The sequence below is a fragment of the Trichomycterus rosablanca genome, chromosome 12, assembly GCF_030014385.1.
Source record: "Trichomycterus rosablanca isolate fTriRos1 chromosome 12, fTriRos1.hap1, whole genome shotgun sequence".
NCBI classification, from domain to species: Eukaryota; Metazoa; Chordata; class Actinopteri; order Siluriformes; family Trichomycteridae; genus Trichomycterus; species Trichomycterus rosablanca.
In genome coordinates, this window is record NC_085999.1 from 26,496,906 (window position 1) to 26,514,254 (window position 17,349).

Here is a 17,349-nt window from a genome sequence, read left to right on the forward strand (position 1 = left end):
TCTTTTCATGGGACAACACTGACAAAATGAAAATTTGACACAATGAAAAGTAGTCTGTGTGCAGCTTATATAACAGTGTACATTTATTCTTCCCTCAAAATAACTCAAAATACAGCCATTAATGTCTAAACCACCGGCAACAAAAGTGAGTACACCCCTAAGAGACTACACCCCTAAATGTCCAAATTGAGCACTGCTTGTCATTTTCCCTCCAAAATGTCATGTGATTTGTTAGTGTTACTAGGTCTCAGGTATGCATAGGGAGCAGGTGTGTTCAATTTAGTAGTACAGCTCTCACACTCTCTCATACTGGTCACTGAAAGTTCCAACATGGCACCTCATGGCAAATAACTCTCTGAGGATCTTAAAAGACGAATTGTTGCGCTACATGAAGATGGCCAAGGCTACAAGAAGATTGCCAACACCCTGAAACTGAGCTGCAGCACAGTGGCCAAGATCATCCAGCGTTTTAAAAGAGCAGGGTCCACTCAGAACAGACCTCGCGTTGGTCGTCCAAAGAAGCTGAGTGCACGTGCTCAGCGTCACATCCAACTGCTGTCTTTGAAAGATAGGCGCAGGAGTGCTGTCAGCATTGCTGCAGAGATTGAAAAGGTGGGGGGTCAGCCTGTCAGTGCTCAGACCATACGCCGCACACTACATCAAATTGGTCTGCATGGCTGTCACCCCAGAAGGAAGCCTCTTCTGAAGTCTTTACACAAGAAAGCCCGCAAACAGTTGCTGAAGACATGTCAACAAAGGACATGGATTACTGGAACCATGTCCTATGGTCTGATGAGACCAAGATTAATTTGTTTGGTTCAGATGGTCTCAAGCATGTGTGGTGGCAATCAGGTGAGAAGTACAAAGATAAGTGTGTCATGCCTACAGTCAAGCATGGTGGTGGGAATGCCATGGTCTGGGGCTGCATGAGTGCAGCAGGTGTTGGGGAGTTACATTTCATTGAGGGACACATGAACTCCAATATGTACTGTGAAATACTGAAGCAGAGCATGATCCCCTCCCTCCGGAAACTGGTTCGCAGGGCAGTGTTCCAGCATGATAATGACCCCAAACACACCTCTAAGACGACCACTGCTTTATTGAAGAGGCTGAGGGTAAAGGTGATGGACTGGCCAAGCATGTCTCCAGACCTAAACCCAATAGAACATCTTTGGGGCATCCTCAAGCGGAAGGTGGAGGAGCGCAAAGTCTCGAATATCCGCCAGCTCCGTGATGTCGTCATGGAGGAGTGGAAAAGCATTCCAGTGGCAACCTGTGAAGCTCTGGTAAACTCCATGCCCAGGAGAGTTAAGGCAGTTCTGGGAAATAATGGTGGCCACACAAAATATTGACACTTCAGGAACTTTCACTAAGGGGTGTACTCACTTTTGTTGCCGGTGGTTTAGACATTAATGGCTGTATATTGAGTTATTTTGAGGGAAGAATAAATTTACACTGTTATATAAGCTGCACACAGACTACTTTTCATTGTGTCAAAGTGTCATTTTGTCAGTGTTGTCCCATGAAAAGATATACTTAAATATCTGCAGAAATGTGAGGGGTGTACTCACTTTTGTGATACACTGTATATATATATATATATATATATATATATAAATAATAAATATATAAACACAGGTTTCTCTGTCCTGTTTAAATACCCTAGATGTGAAACAAAAACTGATACTCTGATACTGAGTTCTCTGGCTCTATAAATAACTGTGTTGAGACGCCGCTGTAATTTTTTTCACAACAGCAAATAAGGCGATTAAGCAGAGCTAAAAAATAACCAAAAAAAATATAGGAACCTCTCTGTTCCTCGAACAAACATGACATATTTAGGAAAAAAGAAACCAAAAAGAAAGTTGTAATGCATCCTGAGAACAAACTAACAAAAAAAAAATGTGGTGCTAAATTTACACGCGTGGGAATAGGACTCATTTTGAAAGCCGACCATGTCTGGCATCTGGAAATGGAAAGAAATGGTGTGAATTGTCCATGCTATCCCAGGCGAGGGCAGAGAATTTAAGAAAAGGAAATAGAATCGAGGGGCGTTCGGCGTGCCCGTCGTCCCTCGTTCATCTCCTCTTTCTCTCTTCCGTCTCCTGAAGTCGTGTACTCCCTCAGGCTGGAGCAATCACCACTGGGCCGACGGTAATGAGCTAGAAAGTGGCCTTACGAAATTATGATGGATGCGTATTCAGCCTTAATTGGGTATTGAGCATCTCCAAGTCCCTGAGTGCCTGGAACTGGCGTGGAGCCACACGGAGGCCGTTCGACGTGCGCGGAACTTGGCAAAACGTGTCGCAGGAGCGCATATGCTGCACCGATCTGCCGGGAGGCGACGGGGACAAAGCGGTTCAGAAATTGAGCACACGATGGAAAGAACTGAGAGGTAGGTAGTGCTGCAACAAAACACTGAGAAAAGCAAGAGAGGAGAGGACAGATGGCTTTAAAGCCACTTGCTGTGCCTCTGCTTGCCAATCTTAAGGGCCGGTCGGACAGTCGGGCGATTCCACCGCCTGCTTTTTGGGGGGTGTCAATCTGTGCTATAAGATGTCGGGGTTTAGAAGAAAGCACTACTCGGCAAGGTATGTGAGCTAGGTTTATAAAAATCTATTCGATTTATTTATTTATTAGAATTAAAACGTCATGTTTTACACACTTGGGTTACACATTCATGACAGCACGGGTAATTACTGGTTACACAAGATTCATCAGTTCAAGTCTAACACAGTCATGGACAATTTTGTATCTTCAATTCACCTCACTTGCATGTCTTTGGACTGCAGGAGGAAACCAGAGAAAGGACCTGGACCGCTCCTCCTAGGAATCAAACCCAGGACCCTTTTGCTGTAAGGCGACAGCGCTACCCACCGAGCCACCGTTCCACCCAAAATCAACTACATAAAACACTAGATCAACCTTCATAACACTGGCGTTTTCATCTGGATCTCAAAACACAATTCCATTACAACTGACTGCTCGTGTTTGTTCTGACACAGCCCGGGCGCCTGATCCAGAGGGACTTGCCGGCCAATCATTTGAACCGATCAGTTTTTCCTGACCTTCTCTACTTCAGGAGATTCGTTCTGTACAAACCTCGAGGCGCAATGCTTTGTTTGAGTGATGGCGATAATCGTGAACGTCAATATGTCATCGATCTCGAGCGAACGCGGCGAGGAATATTGTCTTTTGAAGGACGAAAATCTAAATTTGTAGGGGGCGTGAAATAAGTCAGAAATCCAATATTCGTTCTTTAGAGAATAACAGTATCTCACAAGGTATTGATGCCAGTATGAAAGGGTATACATAGCATCACTCATTTACTCTTCATATTGATATGACACTCCTATAACCATTCAAAGGATTTAAAGTACTGGCCCGATAATTGTAATTCTAGTATTTATAGCATTTCAACCGGGGCTTGGAATTGTTCCAGTGGCTCGCTGGTCACTTTGGCATTTGCTTTGACCCTACGGTTCTCAACCTTTCTGTCAGCTGGGCACAGTGGGTCACATCAGCAGGCAAAATCGTTCCCTTGAGCTGCAAACGTGCATTAATATGTAAAAATAATAAACCTACATTATAGATTTATTTATTTATTTTGATGTTTTATGCCGTGTTTATACAATGGTTAACTTCATAGCAGGAGGTGTAGATCTTTTTTTTTTTTTTTTTAATCAGTCCTATAGACCTTATTAAATGTTTTAGTATGTTGTTTTATATGCCTTCTTTTAGACCAGTTTAGGGTAGGGTGGTTTTTCTATTTTGGCTTGGTTCAAAATTGCCTTTCCCTTAAGTCATACGGTATAGAGGTGTGGGGCGCAGTAGCATGTGTGATGACGACCAGTCATGACGACAATTAAGAAGGTTTGAATGGTGTATTTTCTAAATCAGAAAACCATAAAGAACTAAATGCCATAAATACATGACAAATCCTTGTGTATATTCATATTAAAACAAAGGTTATTCTGTACTTGTGTATTTTACAAATATAACTGTGCATGATACTGTTAAATATTAAAAATAGCTCATTTAAATCCTTTTTTCTCAGATATTTGCATCACAGGTTATTAAGAACTGCTCACAGTTCATTGTATGCCACTTCAAAGCGGTAATTTGAACATTTAAAAAATTAAACACAGAGCTTAAAACTCAATTAGAATAAACAACAAAATAAAACATCTGCATTAAAATTTTATTTAAATCACACTTAAATGTCACAGCGCTTTGCCCCTAGTCAACATGTGACAGACCAAATAAGTAAGAAATTCAATATTCGTTCTTTAGAGAATAACAGTATCTCACAAGGTATTGATGCCAGTATGAGAGGGTATACACAGCATCACTCATTTACTCTTCATATTGATATGACACTATTTGTAATTCGAGCATTTATAGCATTGTAAGCAGTGGCTTGCTGGCCACTTTGGCATTTGCTTTGACCCTGTGGTTGTCAACCTTTTTGCCAGCTGGGCACAGTGGGTCACATTAGCAGGTAATGCTAAATGCCCTAAATACATGACAAATCCTTGAGTATATTAATATTAAAACAAAGGTTATTCTGTACTCTGCAATTTTTACGAATACATGTCATGCATTACTGTGCACGACACTGTTAAATATTAAGAATCGCTCATTTAAATCCATTTTTCTCAGATATTTGCATCACAGGTAATTAGGAACTACTCACAGTTCATTTTATGCCACTTTAAAGCGGTAATTTGAACATTTTTAAAATTAAACACAGAGCTTAAAATTCAATTAGAATAAACAAATAAATCTGCATTCAAATTGTATTTAATCACACTTAAATGTCACCGCGCTTTGCCCCTAGCTAATAAGTGACGGACCAAGCGCCCCCGTGAATGAACTGTTAAAACACACAGTAGGCCAAGTTTCGCTCTTTTCACTCATACCGAGCTGCTTTCGCTTCTCACTGTAATTCTAATACAATGATTTTGTTTGTAGTCTGCAGGTATATCAAAGCACTTCTCACTGTTGTATAGATGTACCTGTGGTTCGCTCGCATCGTCACAGCAGTTCTTGTCCTCCTTCGCCTCTACGTGCTCCCGGCTTTCGGACATGCTCAGGCCATCGCCCCCTGTCGCGGAGATGGGTGGTTCTACCTCCAGACCTCTCATGGTTTCGCTCGTCTCCTTTACAGTGACAGTATCAGACATCCTCATTAGAGAAGGCTACGTGGAACGTCTACCAGGAGCTTGGGACCTGGACAAAGCCAAGATTTATTAATACCAGTACTGATGTTTTCTTTTTTATTACAATACATAGACATCCAATTTTGCAAGTAAATAAATATAACACAACTAATATATCTAAAATAAACCTAGATGGTTTTCTTTCATGGTAGGGTATAACTGATGGGCATTTTGGGCACATTTTGTAGTCGAAGTCTCAAAAAAGCAAAAGCAAAAAAACACTGGAAATACTACATGATTGCATACAAAAATCGTTCGCTTCACCAAGCAGCAATATCTGTATTTAATATAAAATAAAACAGTTTTTTTTTTTATATAGAAATTGCTATTGCATAATCAAGAAAAGGTCAAATGTGTGTTGATCTGTGAAATCAAGCTGACAATATCATTATGATATACACCGAACAGGCATAACATTATGACCACCTTCCTGATATTGTGTTAATCCCTCTTTTGCTGCCCCGTTGCATTGTGTATTCGGACGCCTTTCTATCCGAACCAGCATTAACTTCTTCAGCAATTTGAGCTACAGTAGCTCGTCTGTTGGATCGGACCACACGGGCCAGCCTTCGCTCCCCACGTGCATCGAAGAGCCTTGGCCGCCCATGACCCCGTCGCCGGTTTACTACCGTTCCTTCCTTAGACCACTTTTGATAGATACTGACCACTGCAGACTGGGAACACCCCACAAGAGCTGCAGTTTTGGAGATGTACTGACCCAGTCGTCTAGCCATCACAATTTGGCCCTTGTCAAACTCGCTCAAATCCTTACGCTCGTCCATTTTTCTTTCAGGATAAAACGTTCACTTACTGTTAAGTTAATAACAGTGATAATCAGTGTTATTCACTTCACCTGTCAGTGGTCATAATGTAATGCCTAGTTGGTGTAATTAATCAGATTAATATAATAATCATTATTAACCAATTTTTTTTACTGTAAGAAAAATGTGCATCTAATTTTTATTATTAGTTAGTCAATTTTACCCAATGTTCTGATGCGTGTTGGGCCTGTGGTGGCGCCGCCCTGGCGTCCCGTTTAGTGGCGCTGTGGACCAGGTCGTCGCTTGTGCTGAGCGTGCTGGAAGACCTGAGGAAGAGGCCCATGTCCTTGTCACCAGCACTGTCTCCAGATCCGAACAGCGCTGGCCACTGACAAGGTGCTCATGCCCTTCAGGAACCTGTGGCAGAGAAAGAGACGGGTGCCGGGTTACATGCTTGATGAGCGAACAGATCGGAAACGTTTCAGCTTGGCGTCTTTAATACTTGCAGCTGTAATGCATTTATGTACGTGTCATTAAAGAACCATTACAAACAATCTAATGTAAACCAAATTTCTAACAACAGATTTGATTACATTTATCTTCACACAGTTCGTCTCTCAGGTGATTACCGCTTAAATTACCACATTACGGAACAAATCATTCTGACACAAATGCTTAACGGCTTATTCGATCCTGAATCACTTCAATTTGCAGACATTTATCATGTTAAACTTGATTTGTCTCCTGGTTTTCTGGTAATTTATGAAAAAAACCTTAGTACTACAGCTGGAAAGATGGCACAAGACATGAGCGACCCGAGATGTTTCTCCAGAACCCAAGTCTGGTTGATGCACCAAGAGCTGTAGAATTGCTCGATTAACTAGAATTAAAATAAAATAAAATAAAAAAATATAACACCTTGTAAGTCTGTCAGCTATAGAATAAACTAATGAAAGCAGGTCCACAAAGCACACGACACCGCACGACGCCCAAGCCGGCCAACATGACCCCGAGTTCCAGAGCACGGTGCCGAGAGCCGAGATCAAGGGAACGTGTTCAGAAGTAGAGGGCACTTCTTACAAAAAAAAAAAAAAAATCTACTCGCCGGAGCCGAGCGCGCCACATTTATCAAGCTAATGTGGCTTAGGCGGCGACTGCTGCATTATTTAAGCAGCTGATGGACAAGGCTGATTGGGATTCATGAGATCTGCAGCCCGAGGGTGGATGAGCGAGCATGTGTTTGGGGGGGGGGAAGGGTGGCGACAGTCACTGGAAGGGACAGGTGCGAAAGAGCACGGACACCCACATGCTCGCCGAGTCTTCGTGCTAACCCGCAGAGAATAGTGTGCGGCGAGGAAGCTGTCGGACCTGCTGCTCTTTCTCCGAAATGTGAAAATGTGAGCGTCTGGGCATGTCAGAAAATAAAAAAATAAATAAATAACTGACAGCTTGCTCAGCCTTCAGAGATTTCATCCTGAAGGACACCTGCATCCTGCGTCAGAATCAATTCTGTGAACTACGGCATGGTGGAGAGCCGCCAGCTTTGTGGCACGACGAGCGGAGTCGTACTCCCCGCCTCGCTAGAACAAAGGTAATTTGGGTCCGACTGCAAACGGAGTAGGGATGCTTTGGCATTGCCATCGCTCGCGCCGGTTTTGCCCGTAAATGCGGCAATTTCCCCTGCTGTTCTAACCCTTACCTCACTCGCTCTGAGTACTGAGGAAAAAATAGAGAAGGTAAATGCCAATGGCTTCTATGAACTACCGAAAGGGCACGGAATTGATGTGAACCCTGGCGAGATGAATCCTTTCAGCAGATATACAATGTCTTTTTAACCAAATTTAACCTATTAATTGGGAGCAGTCCAATAGAGTCAGCACTTAATCTTCTATATTTATTGTTTTATTTTATTAATCATGTGTATTAATATGCCTGACACCTTCTGAGCTTCCTTTTCCAAGTCCAACAGAAAAAGAAGGACTCGATTCCGCCATCAAAACCATCGAAAACTACTACATAATATTAAATAAATCGATCAAATCAGGACGTGTAGCGCATCCTTCAAATGCTTGTACACTTTAATTCCAATCATTTAATAACATGACATCAATACAGGCAATAAACTGCTGCAGAATTACATGCTGCAATTTGACCGACCACATAATTCACATTTAATAACGTTAAAAACGTCCCTAATGATTCTGCTACCGTCTGTACTTCAATGTGTGTTTTTTTTTTTGGGGTGGACAAGCAGCCGCTAAATCATGTCCACTTTTACAGCTAATTGGGTGACACGTGTCAACTGAAATGACACAGCGGCTGCACTTAAACAACCTCGTATCCATTTACATCATAAAGCTTACAGTGCTGGGTACGACTACGAAAAAAAATACAACTGAATAATTTTGGGAATTAAATAAAAAAGAAGAAGCGTTTCGATATCTATCCAGTTCATTTGTAATCTACCGGAACTGTACGACTTGTGTGAAAGTGTCTGAGCACATGCCTGAATGTTCAAAGGTCCTTGCCAGCTAAGGTGCTTTTAACAGGCTGGAATTAATATCCGGTGATATGAATAAAAGCTGTAACGACGTCGGTACAGGCGCGTATCGATCTCTTCTCAGCAGACGAACAGGCTGGCTGCGCAACCTGCACTTTGCCAGGCGCGTTCGAATGTTAGGCGTTAATCTTAGGAACAACCTTTCATTACGTGCTAGACGTATGAGTGTTATTGCTGCTGTCAATTTGGGCGGCTGAAAGGAAAAAATATAACAACGTTCTTCTCAAATACAGAATTTCACAGCAAAAAGAGACATATTGATTACCAATTTACTGTAAAATACTGTATAAAGCTTTTGAAAATCGAATGTATACATGAATGTATCATTAGTGTATTAATGCACAAGTTTTCAGCATGTGTGCAGCTTCCAGAGATGCGTGTACTCGCTGACGCACAGTCTGTACTCTGTATATAATCTCCGGCCGAGCCGCTTCACAGTTATTATTTCACAGCCAATTATCTTTGCATAATCGGCAGCACCTGCTTTTGTGATAAAATGGGATTAAAACAGGTGGGAAAAAAAAAAGAAAAGTGTACAGAAATGTTCGATTATAGGTACATGGTTACATTTTATTATTATTGAGAACTTTAAATAGGCACTTATTCGGAAAAACACTTAAAAACAGGTTTAATTAATTTTAATTAAACGATTTTAGGTAAGAATTATTATAAGCAGATGTAACAATTTCTCATAATACATCAATATCAATCGGGGGAATCAAATATTCTTTAAATATCTTTAATGATCTAAGAGCAGGGTCGATGAGGACTGATCCCAATGACCGACTGGAGACCAGAATACAAGTAAGACTCCAGCTAAACGTGATATGTGGATTTATATGGATTAGAAGGTTTCAGGTTTGAAAACTGTTCATCATTAAGTCATAAGTGAGGCTTTCAGTATAGCATAGCAGATCTTCGTTTTTAGATTTGGCTTTTTTACAGAACTAAAGTGACCAAGTGTTCAGCAAGTCAGTTCTGCACAGGGGGTGAAATGAAATAAAAGTGGAGACAAGACAGGATGCAAAAAAAAATAGCTATCGGATGCTGTTCAGAAGACGCTTCACGGTGTTGCCGTCTGTGAGCAGACGCAACACTGGAACATGCCGTGCTACAGCAAAAGAATTGTATCGTTATTTTAATACATTTCTCCACATCAGTTTTCAGCTGTAGTTAGATATGCATCGAATGAAGTGTTGGAAATGTTAAGATAATGGTTATAACAATTGGGAAGGATCACAATTATGAGAAAACAGTAAAACTAGAATCGTTAAACAGCGTAGCACCCCTACTTTCAACTCGTCAAAGATGTACCGAGTAATATGACAGGTCGAGTAAAAAAGAAAAACAAGTCGAAATAACTCGTACTACTAACAAGCAATACATCATCGATAAAACCAAAATGTGTCCTGCTCTCACCTTTAGAAATTGAAAACACTTAGTGCCATAGATCTTCTCCCCTCCAACCCCTGAACCCACTCCAATAAACTCTCTACCGAAACGTTATATAAAAAAACAAGCAGCTCAGCAAACTCCACCAATCTTAACACAAGACACGAAAGATCACATCTTGAGAAAGCATTCAAGCCCACCTCCAGCCTGGCATGGCACAGCGGGCAAGGATTTACGGCTTTGAGAGGCTCGAGGGAGCTATTCGGAGGAATCAAAAGAGCTCGGCAGGGGTGCGAACGAAGCGTTTAAGAGTGCAGGCTGCACGGACGGACGGAAAGCCGAAGACGGTCAGAGAGTCAGACGAAAATAAATGAACGAATGAATAAAACAATGGAGATAAAACGCAATAACTACACAATCCCGTACCCAAATTCTTATTAAACAATAATTACACTTTTAGGAAAAGCACTACTTTCAAAAACTTGGTTCTCACTCAGTTCGGCATACCTGTGTTCCCCAGGATGGGTGCGCACACTCACCTGCCACATCGTAGCCTTCATTATTTCCATTGCTCAGAGGTTTAGTTTCCATAGTACCAGAGGCTGCATTGGCTGTGCCGGATGCTGCGTCGAGCGCGCTCCCAAAAGCAGCCCCCCTTTCGCCCACTCTCTCTTCTAACTGGCTCGCTGACTGGGGCTCGCGTGCTCGCTGGCTTCCTTTCTCTTTCTGCAGAGCTAGCTAGTTCTGCGTCTGAGTGCCGGAGCCCACGGTCGAGCCTCTAGCCCCGGAGCCTCAGAGACAGCGGCAAATCAACAGACGGGCGGCGTGATGTCAGAGGCGCGATCAGCCAGTCAGAGCGCGCGCACGGGCTCACAGGCACGTCACTGGCTGAAGTGAGCTCTTCATTAGCGAGGGAGCCGCAGCCTCTGGGCGTCGGGAGGAGCGGTGGGTGGTTTACCTCCCCCCCCCCGAATAAACCGACATATCGCGAATTCGGGTTGAATGTGCATAGCGGGTCGGAGAGAGAGAGAGAGAGAGAGCGCTTCGGAAGAGCACTGTGATACAGGGGGTGGGGAGTGGAAATTCTCATGAATCAATCCGCTCCGCTTTGGATCAATCGGAAAGCAAATTAAATCGGAAAAGAAATGGTTTCAACGGGCGTTTTGTAATCACTAGAGGACGCACTGATCTGCCGGGCCTACTGATAGAACCCTTAAACGCTGAACCATAAGATAAAAATCATTGCACATAAAAGATCCAACTGAGGGTCAATTTGTTTTTGGTTAATAGCCAAAATCCACCTCCTCACTATACAGTCATATGCAAAAGCGTCCGAACTCGAGCACGAGACTGTTATGTCATTTATATCACTGCAGCTCTACACACTACCGGCCCAAAATTTAGCCACGCCAAGTCACAAGGACTTAAACCATTTATTATTTTAATTCTTTACTCTTTTGCAACTCATGAAAGCTTTTCTAACACTTTGATAGAAGATCGCACATCTGCTGAGCACGTGATGCTTTATCTTCACATCGTCGTGAAGATAACGGACATTTGTGGCGGTGTTGCGGGGCAGATGAGGTGTGCGTATGAAACCCAAAGCCCCGTACATCACGCCTGTTTGGACTCCTGGTAGCACTGATTCTCACTTCGGATTGCTCAGCCCTTCTTGACATCTTAATAAAAGTCGCATAACGTTATGACCACTGACGGGTGAAGTGAATAACACCGATTATCTCTTCATCACGGCACGGCACCTGTTAGTGGGTGGGATATATTCGGCAAGAAGCAGGAAAAATAAACGTGCGTGAGGATTTGAGCGAGCCAGATCGCGACGGCTAGACGACTGGGTCAGAGCATCTCCAAAACTGCAGTGATTAAGGTACTGAACAGGGGTGGGTTTATAAAATCGATTTTTCGATTCGAATCGATCTTTATTTGAATGATCCGATATCGATTCATATAAACGCGAGATCGATCTTTTAAATACGCCCCTTTTTACGGTGCACACGGAAATCTGTTACCCCTTTAATCTCGCGTGACCAGCCAGTGTTTTTTTTTTCGTGCAACGAGATCTGACCTGCACATCAGTTCAGCATGGCAGAAGCTCCAATGCCTGGTTCACACTACACGATTTCTGCCCTGATTTTCGGCGACTGGTCTGCGCTAGATTTGCGCTAGATTTGGCTCTTAATCGATGTGAAACAGCGAGGGGAAACACACGGGAGAGGTTGTAAACAAGTGGAGGTGGGGCGTAATATAGTTATCGTTCTCTACAAAACAAAATATTTATTAACCTCCAACTTCAGAACAATCCCTGTTGGTCGTGTTGCCAAATCCACTCAGATTCCTTTATTTTTTTCTCTTTGATATTACGCTGCTCATCAGCGCACAAACTTTGATCGCTCGCTACTTGTTGGAGTGTATTTTAGGACGTGGTTTCATTAAACCCCTCGTCACTTCTTACGTGTGTTTTTGTGACAAAACGTAGTTTGGGAGACCAGAGAGACTCATCTGAGATTCCTCCTGGTGATAGATGGTGTAGATGTGAAACCCCCCCCCCCATCACCCATCAGTCGTGCAGTGTGAACTGTACAGCGACCCGGCAAATCAGAAAGTTGTGTAGTGTGAACTTGGCATAAGCTGTTCAACAGCCAGGTGTATGTTGACATTACACATACACTGTTGTAGCGTGTCAGACATATAAAATAATAAAAAAAAAAAAAATTAATGTTACTGTTTTCTGTTGTGGATTACTTATTTATGTAAAAACAAATATTTTTAATAATGAGTGTTCTTTGTACAATTATCACATTCGTTCTCTGAACATCTTTACATATTTAAACAAAATCTGTTAATGTAACTCAAATATGCCTAAATGTGTTGAATCGAAATTGAATCGAAAATCGAATCGAAAATCAAAGATCGAAGATCGAAGAGAATCGGGACCTTGTGAATCGGAATCGAATCGATCCAGGAAATTAGTGGCAATACCCAGCCCTAGTACTGAACTAGTATTTATAAGGTTGCCAGTGCAAGCCACTGTTGCACCCCTGAGCAAGGCACTTAACCCATAATTGTAGGTCACTTTTAATTAAAGGGTCTGTGGGCGCTCAGGTGGCTCAGCGATGAAACTCGCTAGCACACCAGAGCCGACGCCTCGAATCTCTACGCTCTTTCGTAGGGAGGGTGTTAAAGGAATTTCCTCTGGTGCAATTACAACCTCCGCTGGTTGATTGATGGCACCAGCACAGAGACAGCGGGTGCGGGTGAGAAGGTGCGGTTGGTACTGTACACGTGTCGGAAGGGGCGTGTGTCAGTTGAGGCTCTCCTCAGTCAGGAGTAAAGGTCAGCATCAGTAATGGGAAAGCGTAATGCAATCAGGGTATTTGGACATGACTAAATTGGGAGCGAAAAAAGAGGGTCTGCTAAATGCACGAGATGCATGAGTACCGATACTGGTATCGGGTATTTGCCCGATACCGCGCTCAAATTGTACTCGTACTCGCAAACGAGGCTCCGATACTAAACATCCGATACTGTGTGCCTAGTGCACGTTGCTGTTATGCCTGGTTCACACTACACGATTTTTGCCCTGATTTTCGCTCGGCGGCTGGTCGGCGCTAGATTTGCCGGCTCGGGAGCAACTCGGCGTTCGCTCGGCGATCAAAACTCGGCTCTGGATCGCTAAGTGTGAACTATCCAACAACTAGATCCGACCGGCTCGCCGAGCGCTCGAGTTTTCTAGCACGTCAGATATCTGATCTGAGTTGTGCGACTGGGAATGAGCGACATGTCGAACAGCCAATGAGAACGCAGGATACGGTGTGAGGGGAAACGCAGGAGAGGAGTGTAAACAGGTGGGACAGGGGGATAATATAGTTTATATCAGAATACATCAGCACACACACACGATTTACAGTATTTCTGACCTGATCGTTCTCTACAAAACATAACAACAAAACACCAACATTGCAAAAATATTTATTAACCTCCAACTCACTACAGAACAATCCATGCTATTCGTGTTGCCAAATCCACTCAGATTCATTTATTTTTCCTCCTTGATTTCATCACGTCAGCGCACAAACACTATGATCGCTCGCTACTTGTTGACGTGCATTTTTGGACGTGGTATCATTAAACTTCTCGTCACTTCTCACGTGTGTTTTTGTTTTAAAAAAACGGTATTCCAAATAGGTATTGGTATTGGTATCGGCAAGTACAAAAATACATGTACTTGTACTCGGTTGGGAAAAAATGGTATTGATGCATCCCTAGAATTAACAGCAACTGCTTCATTGTTTAATTAATTAATTTATTTATTTGTATGTTAACGTCATGTTTTAAGATAAGATAAGATAACACTTTATTGATCCTGAAGGAAATTGCAGAAGGTGCCAGCACTATCCACTACAGTCCTCCGCTCTACCAACTAAGCTATCGAAGGGAGGCACAAAGTTTTACACACTTTGGTTACATTCATGACAAACGGTAGTTACTCATTACACAAGATTCACCAGTTCACAAGTTTAATGTCAAACACTGTCATGGACAGTTTTGTATCTACAGTTAACCTCAGTTGCATGTCTTTGGACTGTGGGAGGAAGCCGGAGCACCCAGAGGAAACCCAAGCAGACAACGGGAGAACTTCTTGCCTGCAGGCGCTCAGGTGGCGCAGAGATGAAACTCGCTAGCACTCCAGAGCGGACATCTCGAACTTGCCGTTTCGAATCTCAACTGTACTACCAGCAGGCTGAGCGCCTACGCAAACAATAATTAGATAATGGGATCAGGGTGTGACTCTCCGTACACAAAGCTGATCCACATATGAACTCTCCTCATGCGGGTGAAAAGATGCAATCGATACTGCACGCGTAACCTGACTGTGGGAGGAAACCGGAGCACGCGGAAGAAACCCACACAGAAAGTACCCGGACGGCCCCAACTGGGGATCGAACCCAGGACCTTCTTTGCTGTGAGGCGACAATGCTACCCACTGAGCCACCGTGCCTCCCACTCCATTGTTTAAAGCCATTTCAGATTACCCATGACTTTATGCCCAAATATAAAACATCAGTGATGTCCTAATTAATTTCCCAACTCAGATCTGAACGTGCACCAAAATGATTGATTTAAAAAGCCCATCACAGCCCATTTTGTTTCCTAAATATAATCAAAAGTACAACTCCACCAGCACTACCATATATTACATCAGACCTGAATGAGACACGACTGATTCTTAAAGCTCTGGTACCTAAATCTTAATCACAGATATTAATAAATGAGATCGGTGCATCTCCTTCTAATCACCCTGAGGAGTCACAACACAAATCAGACGAGGCTAACGCAATCGGAACTGAAATCGGAGCAACAAACCTTCACGTTTCCAAATCTAGAAACGACCAGAACACTAGAAATCCACCGGGCATGAACAGAACACGATAAAGAAAATACAAACCAGCAGCTTTTCCTGTCCTCAATTCTATTTATATTTTAGCTGTAAACACGATAACTTCTAAGCGGCGTTCCACGACTTCCACGATCGCCACTGAGTGGCGCGTTTCGACGCGGAAGGTCGGGAGGGCAGGTACCTATCTGCGGTTTCTAAGACGATCACAGGAGCTGTGGTGGCAAATGAATGCGCTCCTCGCACCGCTGCTGAGACATCCGTTCGTAATAAAGCACCTCGGAGTCCTCACGTGGAAGCACGGTGAGAGCGGCACGTTCGTTAAATTTGTTTACATTATCCGCCAACGATTTATATGCGAGACGTCACCTAGCAATAACGTATCCTGATGATAAGGATATGATCTGGGTCTCTGGGAACGAAGGAATGAAAAAAAGAAGAAATGCTTCTTACATCCAGTATTCTCTTCCTTTTATCGAAGCTTTATGCACACCGATCAGTCATAACATTAAAACCACCTCCTTGTTTCTACGCTCACTTTCCATTTTATCAGCTCCACTTACCATACAGGAGCACTTTGTAGTTCTACAATTACTGACTGTAGTCCATCTGTTTCTCTGCATGCTTTGTTAGCCCCCTTTCATGCTGTTCTTCAATGGTCAGGACTCTCCCAGGACCACTACAGAGCAGGTATTATTTGGGTGTTGGGTTGATCACTCAGCACTGCAGTGACGCTGACATGGTGGTGGTGTGTTAGTGTGTGTTGTGCTGGTATGAGTGGATCAGACACAGCAGCGCTGCTGGAGTTTTTAAACACCTCACTGTCCCTGCTGGACTGAGAACAGTCCACCAACCAAAATTATCCAGCCAACAGCACCCCGTGGGCAGCGTCCTGTGACCACTGATGAAGGTCTAGAGCAGGGGTGTCAAACTCATTTTCACCGAGGGCCACATCAGCATTTTGGTGGCCCTCAAAGGGCCGATTATAACGTATCCTGCTGTGATTGCAAATCACATTGCTGTTTTCCTTGGAGGCTGAATTCTGCATTTATATTGTTCTACTTTACCACAGACACGGCCTCATAACACAAGAGATGCACCGGTTTCTCTTCCTGAAGCACAAACTTGTTTTCACTTTCATTACATTTCCTCCTTATGCTTAATTTTCTTACTTATCTTCTTGTACATTTTAGGATCATGTGTAAATATGTGTAACATCATCTACTGGCGGGATGTGTCACTTTGCAGGTCACAAAATCAGCATGCATTTTGAAAGATGCAGTTTATTTAGGATTTTACAGTGTATTTTTAAGACAATCATTCTGCCCTCACTAATAGTTTACCCCACTTTCTCAGCTAGACAGACAGACAGACAGACAGACAGACAGACAGACAGAAAGAAAGCTCTCTTCAGAATAGTCGGTTTATTTGCTTCCCAGCTGTGTGATACACTGTGTGCAACAAAATGAAGTAAAAATACAAACAATAAAAACAATAAAGAACCTAATACAGTAAAAAGCACACAGCTGTAGTCAAGTGTTACATCTGGTACAATATGAGATTTAACCAAACGTAAAATAACGAGTTAAAATTGTGTGTAAAGATACTAATTGCTATAGTAACGTAACAACAGTATTTAATTACGGTAAATTTTTAACTAAAACGCTGTGATATACTCTTACTATATATACTCTTTACTAACAACTGAGAATATAAACGCCACTACTTACAGACAGTGCTTGGGTATTATATTGCAATCTATTTATTTGTATTTATTTATTATTGTTTACATTACTGACTACGCTACCCTGCGTTCTTTTGCCGTAAAAGTCACATGGCTTCTTAGCGAAGGTTAAAGTTAGTTGCCATGACTACGATGTCACGTCTCTTAAAGGCGCAGGAGCGCATTAAATTATAAGCGCGTCTCTGTAACGACTCGAACCATCACAACAATCGTACAGTCGTTTAAGCTCTCGCGGGCCGGATCAAATGACGCGGCGG

The 17,349-nt window shown here is 42.8% G+C and overlaps 1 protein-coding gene across 8 annotated transcripts in view; it reads right to left on the reverse strand.

Annotated features, from left to right (window-relative positions):
• Positions 1 to 17,349, reverse strand: part of LOC134323895 (R3H domain-containing protein 1-like) — a 110,608-nt gene that overhangs the window by 57,551 nt on the left and 35,708 nt on the right. For 5 of the 8 annotated variants that reach the window (XM_063005456.1, XM_063005461.1, XM_063005462.1 and 2 more), the window contains exons 1-3: positions 10,475 to 10,696; positions 6,207 to 6,400; positions 5,019 to 5,162 (exon numbers count right to left, since the gene is read on the reverse strand). In XM_063005456.1, the coding sequence (XP_062861526.1) occupies positions 5,019 to 5,162; positions 6,207 to 6,326 (264 nt within the window). In that variant the 5' untranslated portion in view covers positions 6,327 to 6,400; positions 10,475 to 10,696. Of the gene's footprint in view, positions 1 to 5,018; positions 5,233 to 6,206; positions 6,401 to 10,474; positions 10,697 to 17,349 lie in introns of those variants that run through there. The other 3 variants (XM_063005457.1, XM_063005458.1, XM_063005459.1) reach the window with 2 other exon arrangements.